The 19285-nt window shown below is 44.3% G+C and overlaps 1 protein-coding gene across 18 annotated transcripts in view; it reads right to left on the bottom strand.

Annotated features, from left to right (window-relative positions):
• Window positions 1-19285, bottom strand: part of PRPSAP2 (phosphoribosyl pyrophosphate synthetase associated protein 2) — a 78550-nt gene that overhangs the window by 31639 nt on the left and 27626 nt on the right. For all 18 annotated transcript variants that reach the window (XM_065532850.1, XM_065532849.1, XM_074018739.1 and 15 more), the window contains one exon: window positions 12871-12926. In XM_065532850.1, the coding sequence (XP_065388922.1) occupies window positions 12871-12926 (56 nt within the window). The remainder of the gene's footprint in view (window positions 1-12870; window positions 12927-19285) is intronic.

Genomic DNA, 19285 nt, shown 5'->3' with positions numbered 1-19285 from the left:
GCCAGAGTCCTGAGAAGCCAGCAAAATCAGAAGACCTAAATGATACCCAGAATCTCACACACGATATCCAAAAGTCCAGATTCCAATCAGAAACCACTTGCCACACTAAAGACCAGTGAAATCTCAATACGAATGAAAAAAGACAATTAACAGATGCGAACACCAAGTGACAGACATGCTGAAACTGTGTAACAAAGATTTTAGAGCAGCCATCAGAAAAGTGCTACCAGCAGCAATTAAGAGCATGTGTGGAATAAAAAACAAGAAGTCTAAATAAAGAAAGTATTGACAAAAAAATAGAAGGTATAAAAAAAGACCCAAGGCCAGGCATAGTGTCTCATGACTAATCCCAGCACATTGGGAGGCCGAGGCAGGCAGATCACTTGAGGCCAGGAGTTTGAAACCAGCCTGGCCAACATGGCAAAATCCCGTCTCTACTAAAAATACAAAATTAGCAGCCAGGTGCGGTGACTCGCGCCTGTAATCTCAGCACTTTGGGAGGCTGAGGCAGGAGAATCACTTGAACCCAGGAGGCAGAGGTTGCAGTGAGCTGAGCTCATGCCACTGAATTCCAGCCTGGAGGACAGAGCGATACTCCATCTCAAAAAAAAAGAAATTAGCCTGGCATGGTGGCAGACGCCTGTAATCCCAGCTCCTCAGGAGGCTGAGACATAAGGATCACTTGAACCCAGGGAGTGGAGGTTGTAGTGAGCCGTGATAACACTACTACACTCCAGCCTGGGCAAAAGAGCCAGACTCTGTCTCAAAAAAAAGAACCAAAAACTAATTTTAGAACTTAAAAAATACAATAACCGAATTAAAAAGCTCAGTTGGGCTGGGGGCAGTGGCTCACACCTGTAATTCCAACACTTTAGAGAAGCTGAGGTAGGCAGATCACTTGAGCTCAGGAGTTCAAGACCAGCCTGGGCAACTTGGTAAAACTCCCGTCTCTACCAAAAATACAAAAAAGAAATTCGCCAGACATGGTGGCATGCGCCTGTAGTCCCAGCTACTCAGGAGGCTGATGTGGGAGGATTGCTTGAGCCTGGGAGGCAGAGGTTGAAGTGAGCTGTGATCACACCACTACACTCCAGCCTGGGCAAGAGACCCTGTCTCAAAAAAAAAAAAATAAATAACTCAGTTGGATATACTCAATAGCAGAATGGAAGTTACAGTGAAAATAGTAATGGAGGCCAAGGAAACGATCAGTGAACTGGAAGGTAGACGACAGAAATTAGCCAGTTTGGACAACAGAGACAAGAATGACTGAGGCAGGGCATGGTGGCATGTGCCTGCAGTCTCAGCTACTCTGGAGGCTAAGGTGTGAGAATCACTTGAGCCCAGGGGTTCAAGACCAGCCTGAGTAACATAGTGAGACCCTCTAAAAAATAAAAATATAAAAGACTAGAAAATAAAAAAAAAAACAGAATCCCATGGACCTGTAATAAAAGATCAGCTGGGCACAATGGCTCACACCTGTAATCTCAGAACTTTGGGAGGCCAAGGTGGGTGGATCACCTGAGGTCGGAAGTTCAAGACCAGCCTGACCAACATGGTGAAACCTCATCTCTACTAAATATACAAAATTAGCTGGGCGTGGTGGTGCATGCCTATAATCCCAGCTACTTGGGAGGCTGAGGCAGGAGAATCACTTGAACCTGGGAGGCAGAGGTTACGGTGAGCCGAGATCACGCCATTGCACTCCAGCCTGGGCAACAACAGTGAAACTCCATCTCAAAAAAAAAGATCTGCCGGGCGCGGTGGCTCAAGCCTGTAATCCCAGCACTTTGGGAGGCCGAGACGGGTGGATCACGAGGTCAGGAGATCGAGACCATCCTGGTGAACACAGTGAAACCCCGTCTCTACTAAAACTACAAAAAACTAGCCGGGCGAGGTGGCGGGCGCCTGTAGTCCCAGCTACTCGGGAGGCTGAGGCAGGAAAATGGCGTGAACCCGGGAGGCGGAGCTTGCAGTGAGCTGAGATCCGGCCACTGCACTCCAGCCTGGGCGACAGAGCGAGACAGACTCCGTCTCAAAAAAAAAAAAAAAAAAAAAAAGATCTGACATTTATGTCATAAAGTCCCAGAAAAAGAGAACGACAGTAGGACTAAAAAAGTACTCAAAAAGACAATGGCTAAAAACTTCCCAAATTGGTCAGAGACATAAACCCACAGCTTCAAGAAGTCCAGCAAACACCAAAGAGGATAAACCCAAAGCAATCTCAAGACATATCATGATTAAACTTTTGAAAACTAAAGACAAAAAATCTTGAAAAACAATTCAGATGACAACCAACTTCTCATTAGAACATAGTGACCAGAAGAAAGTGACACACAAACTTTTCAGGTGCTGAGAGAAAAGAACTGTTACTCCAGAATCCTATACCCAGCAATAATATCCTTCAAGAACGAAAAAGAACTCTAGACATTCTCAAATGAAGGAAAACCAGCAAACTGTATTACCAACAGAACTATATGGAAAAGAGGCAAAAGGAGGTACTCTAAACAGAAAGGAAACAATAAACGAAACTTTGGAATATCAGGAAGGAAGAAGGAACCAAAAATACTTGTAAATATAATAAGCTTTCCTTCATTTCTTGACTTTTCTAAATTATGTTTGATGTTTAAAACCAAAACTTCTGGCTGGGCGCGGTGGCTCATGCCTGTAATCCCAGCACTTTGGGAGGCCGAGGTGGGCAGATCGTGAGATCAAGAGATGGAGACCATCCTGGTCAACACAGTGAAACCCCATCTCTACTAAAAATACAAAAATTAGCTGGGCGTGGTGGCACTCACCTGTAGTCCCAGCTACTCAGGAGGCTGAGGCAGGAGAATTACTTGAACCTGGGAGGTGGAGGTTACTGTGAGCTAAAGGCGAAAATTCTAACAGCCTGATACTGCTATAAATGTATGTATAGGAAATATTTAAGACAAATATATTAAAAACAGGGAGAATAAAGAGACAGAGAGAGAGAGGTATGGCTTCTATATTTCACTCAAACTGATAAAATGACATCAGTATATTGTAATATGTTTTGTATATGTAATAAAATACTTAGAACAACCATTAAAACAGCTATATAAGGAGATATTCAAAACACTATAGAGGGCCGGACGTGGTGGCTCACGCCTGTAATCCCAGCATTTTGGGAGGCTGAGGCAGGCAGATCACCTGAGGTTAGGAGTTCCAGACCAGCCTGGCCAACACGGTGAAAACTCCATCTCTACTAAGAATACAAAAATTAGCTGGGTGTGATGATGGGAGCCTGTGATCCCAGCTACTCAGGAGGCTGAGACAGAAGAATCGCTTGAACCTGGGAAGTGGAGGTTGCAGTGAGCCAAGATGGCATCATTGCACTCCAGCCTGGGTGACAAGTATAAAAATCTGTCTCAAAAACAAAAACAAAAACAAACAAAAAAACACTATAGAGAAGCACCACTCTAGAATGGCAGAATAAGGACCCTAAAAAATCTGCTCCTCCATGAAAGAAACAAAAACTCTAAAAAAATTTGCAAAAAATAACTTCTACATAACTATGGAAGTGAACCAATGGCTTGCAACAATCTGAGGAGTGTTTAAGAAAAACAGCTGAATCTTGTTAAAGAGCAAACTTTGGGCTGGGCATGCTGGTTCATGACTATTATCCCAACACTTTGGGAGGCTAAGATGGGCAGATCACTTGAGGCCAGGAGTTGGAGACCAGCCTGGGCAATATAGTGAAACCCCATCTCCACAAAAAACACAAAAATTAGCCAGGCATGGTGCTGCATGCCTGTGGTCTCAGCTACCTGGGAGGCTGAGGTGGGAGGATCACCTGAGCCCAGGAAGTCGAGGCTGCAGTAAACCATAATCATGCCACTGCACTCCAGTCTGGGCATCAGAGTGAGACCCTGTTGCAAAAAAAAAAAAAAAAAAAAAAAGAAACTTTGTGTGTTTTAACTTGCCTATTCCCATGCCTCTCTCTCCAGTTGTGTGAAAGACAAAAATTGGAAACCTCATAAATATGGTGGCCATGAGAAACCAGAAGACTAGCAACCACTGGTGGGAAAAGAACAGGTTTGGAGTTTCTCAAGAAACCCATTCTCAGATAACCGTCACTATTATGCCTATCTGGCAGCTCGCTGAGACTCAGGGCTGGAGAATATGACCAGACTTAGAGCTCACTCTGTGTGAACAGTCGTATCTCCAGAGTAGATGAACAATCAACAGCAACTGTTCAACACTGCAGTGGCCTGAAGTGACAATGCCAGTTGAGTAAAACAAGGGGCTAGACAAAAAAAAAAAAAAAGGAAAATCTAGGGAATGAGATGGCCATATGGGCCTTGAAAAGCTTATTCCTGCATGTAAAAAACATGCGCTTACCCAGAAAGGACCTGAAAAGCCCCTAACCTTGAACCTTGGCTGACCTCAAGGCACTGTGCAACCAGAAAGTAAAGGCTAAGGCAGAGTTGTAAGCTTCTGGGAGAATTCAAGACATGCACAAACACACACACAGACCTTGAAGAAAGTGAGAGATTTATTGCTTCAAGGCATTTCAGGAAATCTCTGTCCAGTCATTAGCTGGCCAGTAAGCTAACCAACCAGAGACTTCAGTGGCTGAATGCTACAAAGAATACAGTCTTTACAGAACTGGCACAGGATAGCCAGTAAACAAATGTATCACAGAAACAACAGCAACAAAAAACACTGAGAATTGGTGGAGGTAGAATCTGATGCTCAGATTTTTCACATTACATAATTTAAAATGTTGTTTTTAACTAAAATGTACAAGGCATGCAGACAAAAAGGAAAATATGGGCCAGGCATGGTGGCTCACACTTTTAATTCTAGAACTTTGGGAGGCCAAGGCAGGAGAATTGCTTGAGGCCAGGAGTTTTGAGACCAGTCCAGAAACACAGCAAGATCTTGTTTCTGTTTTCTTTTTTAAAGTAAGAAGTTTTGGGCCAGGCGCAGTGGCTCACGCCTGTAATCCCAGCACTTTGGGAGGCCGAGGCGGGCGGATCACGAGGTCAGGAGATCGAGACCACCCTGGCCAACACTGTGAAACCCCATCTCTACTAAAAATACAAAAACTTAGCCAGGTGTGGTGGCGGGCGCCTGTAGTCCCAGCTACTCGGGAAGCTGAGGCAGGAGAATGGCGTGAACCTGGGAGACGGAGCTTGCAGTGAGCCGAGATCGCGCCACTGCACTCCAGCCTGGGCGACAGAGCGAGACTCCGTCTCAAAAAAAAAAAAAAAAAAAAAAAGAAAGAAGTTTTGGCCAGGCACGGCGGCTCACACCTGTAATCCCAGCACTTTGGGAGGCCAAGATGGGTGGATCACCTGAGGTCAGGAGTTTGAGACTGGCCCAGCCAACATGATGAAACCCTGTCTCTACTAAATATACAAAAATTAGCTGGGTGTGGTGGCACACTCCTGTAATCCCAGCTACTCAGGAGGTTGAGGCAGGAGAATCGCTGGAACCCAGAAGGCAGAGGTCACAGTGAGCTGAGATCACGCCACTGCACTCCAGCCTGGGCAACAGAGAAAGACTCTGTCATAAAATAAAAATAAAAATTAAATTAAAATAATAAAGTAAGAAGTTTTTTAAAAATTAAAAGAAAAGAAAAACATGGCCCATACACAGGAAAAAAGCAGTCAACAGAAACAATCTCTGAAAAAGCCCAATGTCAGAATAACGAGACAGAATAAATTAGCTATCATAAATATGCTCACAGCACTAAAGAAAACAATGTCTAAAAAATTAAGCGATACCCGGCCGGGCGCGGTGGCTCAAGCCTGTAATCCCAGCACTTTGGGAGGCCAAGGCGGGCAGATCACGAGGTCAGGAGATCGAGACTATCCTGGCTAACACGGTGAAACCCCATCTCTACTAAAAAATACAAAAAAACTAGCCAGGCGAGGTGGCGGGCGCCTGTAGTCCCAGCTACTCGGGAGGCTGAGGCAGGAGAATGGCGTGAACCCGGGAGGCGGAGCTTGCAGTGAGCTGAGATTGCACCACTGCACTCCAGCCTGGGCAACAGAGCAAGACTCCGTCTCAAAAAAAAAAAAAAAAAAATTAAGCGATACCCAAAGAAATGAAATATTTATTTAGGCATAAATATAAAAAAATATGGGCCGGAAGAGATGGCTCATGCCTGCAATCCCAACACTGGGAGGCTGAGCCTAGGTGTTAGAGACCAGCCTAGGCAACACAGTCAGACCCCTGTCTGTACCAAAAAAAAAAATGTATTTTTTAATTAGCCAGGCATAGTGATGCGCACCTAGCTACTTAGGAGGCTGAAATGAAAGGACTGCCATTAGCCCAAAAATTCAAGGCTATAGTGAGCTGTGATGGCACCAGTGCACTCCAGCCTGGGTAAACACAGCAAGACTTTGTCTCTTTATAAAAAAAAAAAAAAAAGGCCGGGCGCGGTGGCTCAAGCCTGTAATCCCAGCACTTTGGGAGGCCGAGGCGGGTGGATCATGAGGTCAGGAGTTCAAGACTGGCCTAGCTAAGATGGTGAAACCCCGTCTCTACTAAAACTACAAAAATTAGCTGGGCATGGCGGCGGGTACCTGTAATCCCAGCTACTCGGGAGGCTGAGGCACAGAACTGCTTGAACCCAGGAGGCGGAGGTTGCAGTAAGATGAGATTGTGCCACTGCACTCCAGTCTGGGCAACAGAGCGAGACTCCATCTCCAAAAAAAAAAAAAAAAAAAAAGATTATTGAAAAGCTATAGAGGGCCGGGTGCAGTGGCACACGCCTATAATCCCAACACTTTGGGAAGCTGAGGCAGGTGGATCACCTGAGGTCAGGAGTTCGATACTAGCCTGACCAACATGGAGAAACCCCATCTCTACTAAAAATACAAAATTAGATAGGCGTGGTGGCTCATGCCTGTAATCCCAGCTAGTCAGAAGGCTGAGGCAGGAGAATCACTTGAACTCAGGAGGTAGAGGTTGTGGGGTGAGCCGAAGTCGTGCCACTGTAACCCAACCTGGGCAACAGGAACGAAACTCCGTCTCAAAAGAAAAAAAAGCTATAGAGGGCCGAGCGTGGTGGCTCACACCTATAATCCCAGCACTTTGGGAGACCAAGGTGGGTGGATCACCTGAGGTCAGAAGATCAGGTTGGTCACCAGCCTGATCAACATAGCGAAACACCATCTCTACTAATTAGCCAGGTGAAGTGGTGCACGTCTGTAATCCCAGCTACTTGGGAGGCTGAGGCAGTAGAGTAGCTGGAACCTGGGAGGCAAAGGTTGCAGTGAGCTGAGATTGTGCAGCCTGAGAAACAAGAGTGAAACTCCGTCTCAAAAAAAATAAAAAAGCTATGGTGGCTGGGTGCGGTGGCTCACGCCTGTAATCCCAATACTTTGGGAGGATCACTTGAGGTCAAGATCACTTGAGGTCAGGAGTTGGAGACCAGCCTGGCCAACATGGCGAAACCCCGTCTCTACTAAAAACACAAAAATTAGCCAGGCACAGTGGTGCACACCTGTAAGCCCAGCTACTCGGGAGGCTGAGGCACAAGAATGGCTTGAACCCAGGAGGTGGAGGTTGCAGTGAGCTGAGATCAAGCAACTGTACTCCAGCCTAGGTAACAGAGACTCAGTCTTAAAAAAAAAAAAAAAGCTATAGTAATCAAGACAGTGTGGGATTGGTGAAAGAACAGACAAATATATAAATGGAACAAAACAGAAAGCTCAGAAATAGACCTACATAAATATTGTCAACTGATCTTTGATGAAAGAGCAAAGGCAATATAATGGAGAAAAGGTAGTCTTTCAACAAATGGTGCTGGAATAACTGCATCTCCACATGCTCAGAATGAAGCTGGATGCCCATCTTACTCCATATACACATATTAACTCAAAATGATCAAAGACCAGCCAGGCACAGTGGCTCATGCCTGTAATCTCAGCGTTTTGGGAGGCCAAGGCGGGTGGATCACTTGAAGTCAGGAGTTTGAGACTAGCCTGACGAACATGGTGAAACTCTGTCTCTACTAAAAATACAAAAATTAGCCAGGCGTGGTGGCACACACCTGTAATCTCAGCTACTGAAGAGGCTGAGGCAGGAGAATTGCTTGAACCCAGGAGCTGGAGGTTGCAGTGGGCCAAGATCATGTCACTGCACTTGAGCTTGGGCAACAGAGCAAGACTCTGGACTCTGTCTCAAAAATAAATAAATAAATAAATAAATAAAATATCAAATACCTAAATATAAGAGCAAAAACTAAAATCATTAGGAGACAATACAGGGGTAAATTTCATGACCTCGGATTTGGCAATGGACTCTTCTTTTTTTTTTTTTGAGACAGGATCTGGCTGTGTCAATCAGACTGGAAGGCAGTGGTGCAATCACAGCTCACTGTAACCTTGACCTCCTGAGCTCTAGCAATCCTCCCACCTCAGCCACCCAAGTAGCTAGAACCACAGATACACGCCACCACATCCAGTTAATATTTTTTTTCCCCTTAGAAATGAGGTCTCACTATATTGCCCTGGCTAGTCTCAAATTTCTGGGCTCAAGTGATCCTCCTGCCTCAGCCTCCCAAAGTGCTGAGATTACAGAAGTGAGCCACTGCACCTGGCCAATGGATTCTTAGATATGACATCAGAAGCAGAGGCAATAACAAACAAAAAACATAAACTGATTTGGGAGGCCAAGGCAGGCGGATCATGAGGTCGAGAGTTCAAGACCAGCCTGGCCAACATGGTGAAACCCCATCTCTACTAAAAATACAAAAAATTAGCCAGGTGTAGTGGCGGGCACCTGTAATCCCAGCTGCTCAGGAGGCTGAGGCAGGAGAATTACTTGTAGCCAGGAGGTAGAAGTTGCAGTGAGCCAAGACCATGCCATTGCACTCCAGCCTGGGCAACAGACCGAGACTCCGTCTCAAAAAAAAAAAAAAAAAAAGATAAATTGAACTTTGCCAATATTGAAACCTGTTTGTGTGAAAGAACACTATCAAGACAGTGAAAAGACAATCTGCAGAAAGAGAGAAAATATCTGCAAATCATGTATCTAACAAGGGTTTAGTATGTAGAATATATAAAGAATGCTTATAACTCAACAAAAACACAACCCAATTATTAAAAGGGCAAAGGGTGTTAACAGGCATTTCTCCAAATATATACAAATGGCCGAAAAGCACATAAAAATATACTCAACAGCTGGGCATGGTGGCGCATACTTGTAATCCCAGCTACTCAGGAGGTTGAAGCAGGAGAATCACTTAAACCTGGGAGGCAGAGGTTGCAGTGAGCTGAGATTGTGCCACTGCACTCCAGCCTAGGCAACAGAGTGAGACTCTGTCTCAAAAAAAAAAAATATATATATATATATATATAATATATATATACACACACATCCATATATATACACACACATATACGTGTATATACATATATACACATATATATGTACCTATATATACAAACACATATATACGTATATACTCAACAGGCTGAGGAAGAAGGATTGATTGAGCCCAAGAGTTTGAGCCCAGCCTGAGCAACATAATGAGACCCTGTCTCATTAAAATAGAAAAAGATACTCAACATCATCAATCATTAGGGAAAATGCAAATGAAAACCACAATAAGGTACCATTTCACACCCACTAGGATGATTATAATGAAAAAAATCAGAGAATTAAGTGTCAGTGAGGATGCAGAGAAGTTGCAACCCTCACACTCTGCTGGTGGGAATGTAAAATGGGCAGCTGCAGTGGAAAAGAGACTGGTAGTTCCTCAAAACATAAACGAAACTGCCATATGACCCAGCAATTCCAATCCTAATATATATCCACAAGAAATGAAAAATGAAAATTTATGCCCACACAAAAACTAATCCATGAATGATCATAGGAGTACTATTCATAATAGCCAAAAGGTTAAAAAAAAAAAAGTGTCCATCAACAGATGAATGGATAAACAAACTAGCATACACATACAATGCAACATTACTCAGCCATCAAAAGGACTGAGGTACTGGCCAACCCCGGTGGCTCACGCCTGTAATCCCAGCACTCTGGGAGGTTGAGGTGGGCAGATGATGAGGTCAGGAGTTCAAGATCAGCCTGACTAACATGGTGAAACCCCATCTCTACTAAAAATACAAAAATTACCCAGGTGTGGTGGCATGCACCTGTAATTCCAGCTACTTGGGAGGCTGAGGCAGGAGAATCGCTTGAACCCAGGAGGTTGCAGTGAGCTGAGATCGCACCACTGCACTCCAGTTTGGGCAACAGAGCAAGACTCTGTCTCGAACAACAACAATAACTCTGTCTCGAACAAAAACAAAAACCACTGAGATACTACATGCTACACCACAGATGAACCTTGAAAACTGCTAAGTGAAAGAAACCAGACACAAAAGGCCACATAGTGTGGCTGCCAAGGGACAGAAGGTGAAGGGATAAGGAATGATTGCTGAATGGGTACTAGGTGTTTTTCTGGGATGACAAAAATGTTCTGAAAACAGAGCTAAGTGGTAGTTACACAACATTGCGAATGCACTAAATGCCAGTGAATTCTATACTTTAAAATGATTGTTTGTGTATTACATGATTTTTCATCTAAATTTTTTTAAAGCATGTATATCAGAGAAAAGTTACCAAGTAAAGTTAATTCAGCCTTTGAACAAATGTTTGAAAAAGTTATTTGAAATGTTTACCTTCTAAAATTGAATCTGTTTCTTACAATTTAATCAAATGGACAAGAGGAGACCAGGTGATACAACTTCTTGAAGGACACGTGGGTGAACACAGGCCTGGCTGGGTTGCGAAAGTCAGCCACAAGAACACAGCCATGTAATGGTTTTATCTCAAATGCCCATTTATTTTATTTAATATACTAAGTCTACATATTAAAGTGCTATTCTTAATTTATAATATCCAATGACCTATGAGAAATACTTTTGAAATCAATAGCTTACTGTATGCAAGTTCTCCTCCATCCTTCAATACTGCTAGCCCACGGGCCCAGGATGGAGGGACCCTACACTTTCTTTCATTCCACAGGACTCAACAACAATCCAGCGAACAAAGGTATTCAACTGAAAAATAACTTTAAAAGGGCTTTTTTAGAAAAAAGGCTTTATTCCTACAAGTGATTTTGTTCTTTCCCTCTCCAATTGAGTGGCTTCTCCACAAAATACTGGTATATGAAATCCTCTCACCAACATACAATTTCAAGTATGCATTAGTGACACATCAGTTACTCCAGGTTACATGTAACTCACTCTACTGACTCTCAAGGCTGCCCCTTTGGTACACCTCAGGTTGTATCAATTTTGCCAAATGTCACCTTTAACATATACAAATAACTGACCTCTCAGGTGGATAAAATTCTGTTAATCAATTTCTGAGTTCCTCAAATAAGGGGCAGTAAACAACTACAAAGTTGTCTGCTAGTACTGTAAATATTCGCCAGTACTGTAAATGCCAGACTCGAAGATTGACATGTGATTGTCAATCTGGGTCTGGGGAAAACACTAGATCGCATTCCCCAGACCTGGATTGCTTTGGTCAAGAAATATGATTGAGCCGGGCGCGGTGGCTCACGCCTGTAATCCCAGCACTTTGGGAGGCCGAGGCGGGCGGATCACAAGGTCAGGAGATCGAGACCACGGTGAAACCCCGTCTCTACTAAAAATACAAAAAATTAGCCGGGCGCGGTTGTGGGCGCCTGTAGTCCCAGCTACTCGGGAGGCTGAGGCAGGAGAATGGCGTGAACCCGGGAGGCGGAGCTTGCAGTGAGCCGAGATCGCGCCACTGCACTCCAGCCTGGGCGACAGAGCGAGACTCCGTCTCAAAAAAAAAAAAAAAAAGAAATATGATTGAGGTCAGGCGTGGTGGCTCATGCCTATAATCCCAGCACTTTGGGAAGCTAAGGCGGGTGGGAGCCTCAGTAGTTCAAGACTGGCCTGGATGGCCGGGCGCGGTGGCTCAAGCCTGTAATCCCAGCACTTTGGGAGGCCGAGACGGGCGGATCACGAGGTCAGGAGTTCGAGACCATCCTGGCTAACACGGTGAAACCCCGTCTCTACTAAAAAATACAAAAAACTAGCCGGGCGAGGTGGCGGGCGCCTGTAGTCCCGGCTACTCGGGAGGCTGAGGCAGGAGAATGGCGTAAAAACCTGGGAGGCAGAGCTTGCAGTGAGCTGAGATCCGGCCACTGCACTCCAGCCTGGGCGACACAGCGAGACTCCGTCTCAAAAAAAAAAAAAAAAAAAAAAAAAAAGACTGGCCTGGACAACATGGCAAAACTCTGTTTCTACTATTAAAAATAAAAATAAAAATAAGAACAAGGCCTGGTGTGGTGGCTCACGCCTGTAATCCCAGCACTATGGGAGGCTGAGGCGGGTGGATCACCTGAAGTCAGGAGTTTGAGACCAGCCTGACCAACATGGTGAAACCCCATCTCTACTAAAAATACAAACATTAGCCAGGCATGGTGGTGCACGCCTGTAATCCCAGCTACTTGGGAGGCTGAGGCAGGAGAATCACTTGAATCCAGGAGGTGGAGGTTGTGGTGAGCCGAGATCACGCCACTACACTCCAGCTCGGGCAACAAGAGCAAAACTGCATCTCAAAAGATAAATAAAAATAATAAAAAGAAACAAAATAAAGTGTAAGTAGAAGATAACTTAAGAAATATATCTGCCAATTATACAGCGGGATTGGAAAAAAGAAGAGAGTAAATTAAAATGTTTACTTAATAAATGGAGTTGACAGAACAATCTTAAAATACCAGTCCATGGAAGAAAAATAAGAGATATCACTGGGAACCACTGAAGTTCAAACTAGAATGCCTGGAACTCATCAGGGATACAATCCTTAGAAGTAGATCCAGAAAGAGGTTGTGAGATTCCCACCTACCTCTTCGCCGATGCTGGAGACTTGGCCACGATTACTGCATTCCTGTAATCTGGGATCTGTGACAGACAAGAAGTCAGATATTACTGCATGTCGACAAAAAGGAAAATTCCAACAGACCCAAAAATGCTTGGTTAGTTGAAAGTTTTCTAAAAAAAGAAAAAGTTCAAAGTAAAATTCTTCTTTGGAAAACGAAAAAAGGAACCTGTCTACGAAAAAATATTACTAACGTGTGAGCCACACAGACTTCTTTTAGGAAAAAAGCAGGGATAATTGGTGATTAGCTCATATCTCTGCCAGCAAATACTAATAATGCAGTGTAAAGATGTTTCTATATATCTAGTCAATAAGATTCCTAACTACATGTAATTTCAAAGTACAAGGATATCCAGTTCAATCTGAGTACAAGCTGTCAAATTCCAAATTAGTGCAGTTCAAACAAATGGCTATTTAACATATCGCAGTCATAACACGTTGAAGCAACCAATTTGTTAAAGGATAATCAGCCCAGCACTATTTTTAAAAAATATATTAACTATATTCTCATTGTTTTGTTTTCAATTACACCACTGAATTTTAATATGAGCAGTTAATAACATCTAGCACCATGTATAAAACAATGCCTACCATATAACAAGTACTAAATAATAACTACTTAGCAAATGAACAAAAAAATGATTAATTTGAATAATCTAGTACAGTTGCAGCCGGCATAATCACATGTCTCAGCTGTATCTACAGGAAAGCCTAATTTATCCAACACTCTCAGGAAGTAAGGCTGTAAAATATATTTCCATTTCGGCACTTTCATTATTTTTGCTGGCAGTCTTTCTAAACTTTTTCATGTACTTCCTTGTCTCATCAAACATTACCAAACCCAGCCAAGAAAAGATAGAACCAAGAAAACAGTTAATAACAATTAAAGGACCTAAAAGAAAGGACTCTAACAAAAACAAGTCTATTGTCTCTATAGAGGTTAAAACGGGAAATTATATACAACAAGAAAGAACAAGTTATTATGAAAAAGAACCGCAAATAAATCTAGGAGGAGGAAGTTATTATGGTCTAAAGAAACCGAGTAGCTGGCTGGCTTAACAGTAGAATAAACACAACTTTAAGAACAAACCAGGGAAGACCAAGCCAAGGAATTTCCCCGGAATGCTATATATAAGTATGCAAAAAGTAAAATAAGTTCTTAAAAGTTACAAAGACTAGATCCAAAATTTTCAGGACTTAATAGTTCCCAAAGGAAAATAATAAAAGAAATAGAAGGGATGAAATACTTAACAGATTAAAAAAAAATTCCCAAAGATGGCCAGGCGTGGTGGCTCATGCCCACAATCCCAGCACTTTGGGAGGCCAAGGCGGGCAGAAAATCTGAGCCAAGACCAGTGTGGCCAGCATAGTGAAACCCCCTCTCTACTAAAAATGCAAAAAAAAATTAGCCAGGCGTGGTGGTGCACACGTGTAATCCAGCTACTCAGGAGGCTGAGGCAGGACAATCATTTGAACCATTTAAAATGTCTCCAGAAAGAATTACTATGATTCTTTTCAATAAATTTTTCACTAAAAGGAAAAATTATCAAGTCGGATGTGGTGGCTCACGCTTGTAATCCCAGCACTCTGGGAGGCTGAGGTGGGTGGATGATCTGAGGTCGGGAGTTCAAGACCAGCCTGACCAACACGGAGAAACCCCCTCTCTACTACAAATACAAAATTAGTTGGGCATGGTGGCCGATGCCTGTAATCCCAGCTACTCGGGAGGCTGAGGCAGGAGAATCGCTTGAACCTGGGAGGCAGAGGTTGCGGTGAGCCGAGATCGCGCCATTGCACTCCAGCCTGGGTAACAAGAGCAAAACTCCGTCTCAAAAAGAAAAAAAAGAAAAGAAAACTTATCATGTATGCAGAAAGACACAGGAAGGGACCATCAGGGTGTAATTTGATATTCATGAATCAAATATTTATCACTGGAAAAATGATACAATTCCACATTTTCTTTTTTTTTTTTTTTTTTTTTTTTTGAGACGGAGTCTCGCTCTGTCACCCAGGCTGGAGTGCAGTGGCCGGATCTCAGCTCACTGCAAGCTCCGCCTCCCGGGTTTACACCATTCTCCGGCCTCAGCCTCCCGAGTATCTGGGACTACAGGCGCCCGCCACCTCGCCCGGCTAGTTTTTTGTATTTCTTAATAGAGACGGGGTTTCACCGTGTTAGCCAGGATGGTCTCGATCTCCTGACCTCGTGATCCGCCCGTCTCGGCCTCCCAAAGTGCTGGGATTACAGGCTTGAGCCACCGCGCCCGGCCACAATTCCACATTTTCTTGCAAGGCAACAATCAAATGCTTTATGAAACTTAAGAAAGGAAGATCCCTACCAGTAGGTGAAACTGTGAAAAGGACTGAACTGGAAAAGGACTGCCTGACACATCCCCAGCAATGCAGCGGAAGGCAGCAGACACTGACAGATGCCCTCAGAATAGATGGCAAAAGTTGGCCAGGCGCGGTGGCTCACACCTATAGTCCCAGCACTTTGGGAGGCCGAGGCAGGCGATCACTAGGTCAGGAGACTGAGACCATCCTGGCTAACACGGTGAAACCCGTCTCTACTAAAAATACAAAAAAATTAGCTAGGCATGGTGGTAGGTGCCTGTAGTCCCAGCTACTGGGGAGGCTGAAGCAGGAAAATGGCGTGAACCCGGGTGGCGGAGCTTGCAGTGAGCCGACATCATGTCACTACACTCTAGCCTGGGCGACAGAGCGAGACTACGTCTCAAAAAAAAAAAAAAAAAAAAAAAGATGGCAAAAGTTTCAAGGCAACGAGCATCCTAGTACCAGAATGTTCCTTCTTTTTTTTTTTTTTGAGACGGAGTCTCGCTCTGTCACCCAGGCTGGAGTGCAGTGGCCGGATCTCAGCTCACTGCAAGCTCCGCCTCCCGGGTTTACGCCATTCTCCTGCCTCAGCCTCCCGAGTAGCTGGGACTACAGGTGCCTGCCACCTCGCCCGGCTAAGTTTTTGTATTTTTAGTAGAGACGGGGTTTCACTGTGTTAGCCAGGATGGTCTTGATCTCCCGACCTCGTGATCCGCCCGTCTCGGCCTCCCAAAGTGCTGGGATTACAGGCTTGAGCCACCGCGCCCGGCCAGAATGTTCCTTCTAACTCTGGCAGAAGGTGCTTAAATTCCAGTGACAAACACAAGAGATAAAGTATGAGCTATCAGAGATGAAAGTGTCAGCATCAAAACCTGCAGAATAGGATCACTAAGTGACAAGAAGGCACGGTGCCACAGTATAATTAGCAATGTTTTCTTCTTTCTTGGTGACATAAAATAATGTAAGCTTGGACTGACAGCACCTTAGATTCAGTGAAACATGAATATCTATCCCCTGCTTTAAGAGACTCTAACACATAAAAACAAAAGAGACAAGATACATATACTATAAAAAGGCAATACAGGCCAGCTGTGGTAGCTCATGCCTGTAATACCAGTACTTTGGGAAGCTGAGGCAGGCAGATCTCTGGAGTTCAGAAGTTCAAGACCAGCCTGGCCAACACCGTGAAACGCTATCTCTACTAAAAATACAACAATTAGGCCGAGCGTGGTGGCTCATGCCTGTAATCCCAGCACTTTGGGAGGCGAAGGTGGGCAGATCACCTGAGGTTGGGAGTTCGAGACCAGCCTAACCAACATGGAGAAACCCTGTCTCTACTAAAAATACAAAATTAGCCAGGTGTGGTGGTGCATGCCTGTAATCCCAGCTACTCGGGAGGCTGAGGCAGGAGAATCGCTTGAACCCGGGAGGCGGAGGTTGCTGTGAGCCGAGATTGTGTTCCAGCCTGAGTGACAAAGAGAGACTCTGTCTCCAAAAAAAAAAAAAAAGAAAAAGCAATACGACAAAAATTCCTTTTTAACACCAAGTTCCCATACATTAATTTTTTTTTTTTTTTTTTTTTTAAGACAGAATCTCATTCTGTCACCCAGGTCATGGCTTAATGCAGCCTCTACCACCTGGACAACTTCGACCTCCCAGGCTCAAGCAATCCTCCCACTTCTCGTCCTCCTGAGTAGCTGGGACTACAGGCATGCACAACCATACCTGGTTAATTTTTGTAGTTTTTGTGGAGACAGGGTTTTGCCATATTGCCAAGGATGGTCTTGAACTCCTGGACTAAACTGATGCAACCTCCTCAGCCTCTCAAAGTGCTGGGATTATAGGTGTGGGCCACCACACCCAGCCCTGACTTCTTCTCAACAATGAAACTAAAATGGGGATTTTTTCAAGTAGAAGGCAGTGTCATCCTGAGGTAGAAGCCTGCACTACAGGCAATGACTAGGCTTAGGCTTCCAGCCTGACCTTGCAACCAGCACAAGGGTGCCCCAGCCTTCGTTCTTTAGGCTCACCCGCTGGGCATCCCTCAAGAGGTGCAATTGCCATTTGTGCCTTGAGACATTGGCACACAACATGCCTGTGTCTTCAATGGAAACATCCCCTAAAACCACAAGATGTCGACAGCAACCCATATAAGTCTATAGCGACTGCTCTATTTCTTCCAAAATGACAGGTTTCTCCGCATGGCTGGTTGCTAACTGAACCACGTTCAATGCTCACCCTCTCACTCTCTCTCTGCCTAAACCTCTTCATCCTTCCCTATCAAGACATTTGCCAATTTTATCTCACCATCTCTTTCAACTGAGAATAATATTCAGGTAAAATTAGGGCAGACACAGAGTTTGAGACCAGCCTGGGTAACATAGCAAGATTCTAACTCTGGAAATATATTTTTTTAATTAGCTAGGTGTGGTGGCACACCTCTAATCTCAGTTACTCAGGAGACTGAGGTGGGAGAAATCTCTTGAGCCCAGGAGTTCAAGGTTGCAGTGAGCTATCATGGCACCACAGCACTCCAGCCTGGGTGACAGAGAAAGACCCTATCTCAAAGAACAACAAAAAAAATTTTCAGGCAAAATTAAAGTCTCTATTATTTTTTGAATTTGTTAGAGTATTTTTGTTTTCTTTTTTGTTTTTGATGAGACAGAGTCTCACTCTGTCACCCAGGCAGGAGTGCCATGGCACAATCCTGGCTCACTGCAACCTCCACCTCCCAGGTTCAAGCAATTCTCCTGCCTCAGCCTCCCAAGTAACTGGGATTACAGGCGCCCACCACCATATCCAGCTAATTATGTATTTTTAGTAAAGACGGAGTTTCACCATATTGGCTAGGCTGGTCTGAACTCCTGACCTCAAGTGATCCACCCGCCTCGGACTCCCAAAGTGCTGGGATTATAGGCGTGAGCCACTGCGCCTGGACTAGAGTTTTTATGTTTCTTGTGTGTAACTTTAAAGAAAAACAAAGCAGAATATTTTACATTTTTCTCTTTCAAAAATACTTAAATTCATTTTCTCTATAAGGACTTACATCAATTGCTGAAGAATGGGGAAGCCTTGTATTCTTACCAGAAAGAAGTTCCTCAGAAACCTATAAACTGCCATCTTTTAAATAAAGTACTGTAAAAAGAAGCTCTCTAGAAAAGTTATTAAAGAGAGAAATAATTTATGTAAGAAAAACAGGCCGGGCGCGGTGGCTCAAGCCTGTAATCCCAGCACTTTGGGAGGCCGAGACGGGCGGATCACGAAGTCAGGAGATCGAGACCATCCTGGCTAACACGGTGAAACCCCGTCTCTACTAAAAAATACAAAAAACTAGCCGGGCGAGGTGGCGGGCGCCTGTAGTCCCAGCTACTCGGGAGGCTGAGGCAGGAGAATGGCGTAAACCCGGGAGGCGGAGCTTGCAGTGAGCTGAGATCCGGCCACTGCACTCCAGCCTGGGCGGCAGAGCGAGACTCCGTCTCAAAAAAAAAAAACAAACAAAAAAAAGAAAAACAGCTAAGGCCCGGTGCAGTGGCTCATGCCTGTAATCCCAGTACTTTGGGAGGCCGAGGCAGGCGGATCACGAGGTCAGGAGTTCAAGACCAGCCTGGCCAACAGGCTGAAACCCCATCTCTACTAAAGATACAAAAACTTAGCCAGGGGTGGTAGTGCATGCCTGTAATCCAGCTACTCGGGAGGCTGAGGTAGGAGAATTGCTTGAACCTGGGAGGCGGAGGTTTCAGTGGGCCGAGATCACGCCATTGCACTCCCGCCTGGGCGTGACAGGGTGAGACTCCATCTCAAAAAAACAAAAAAGGAAAGAAAAACAGCTAAAAGCAAAATAGCTAAGTACAATATCAATTAACATTTTTAAAGCTTTCTTAAATAGCAAGTCACAAAAATGCTAACTCATATCAAAGAAAAACAAATGTAACCCCAGGATTGAAGGGTGGTAATAAACCACATTAATAGAATGAAGGGAAAAAACATGATCATCTCCACTGATACAGAAAAAGCATTGGATAAATTCAACACTGCTTCGGGACAGTGGTTC

This window comes from Macaca fascicularis, chromosome 16 (assembly GCF_037993035.2).
Source record: "Macaca fascicularis isolate 582-1 chromosome 16, T2T-MFA8v1.1".
In the NCBI taxonomy this organism is placed as follows: domain Eukaryota; kingdom Metazoa; phylum Chordata; class Mammalia; order Primates; family Cercopithecidae; genus Macaca; species Macaca fascicularis.
The sequence above is the reverse complement of the archived record's forward strand: the minus strand, read 5'-3'. Positions and strand labels throughout refer to the sequence as shown.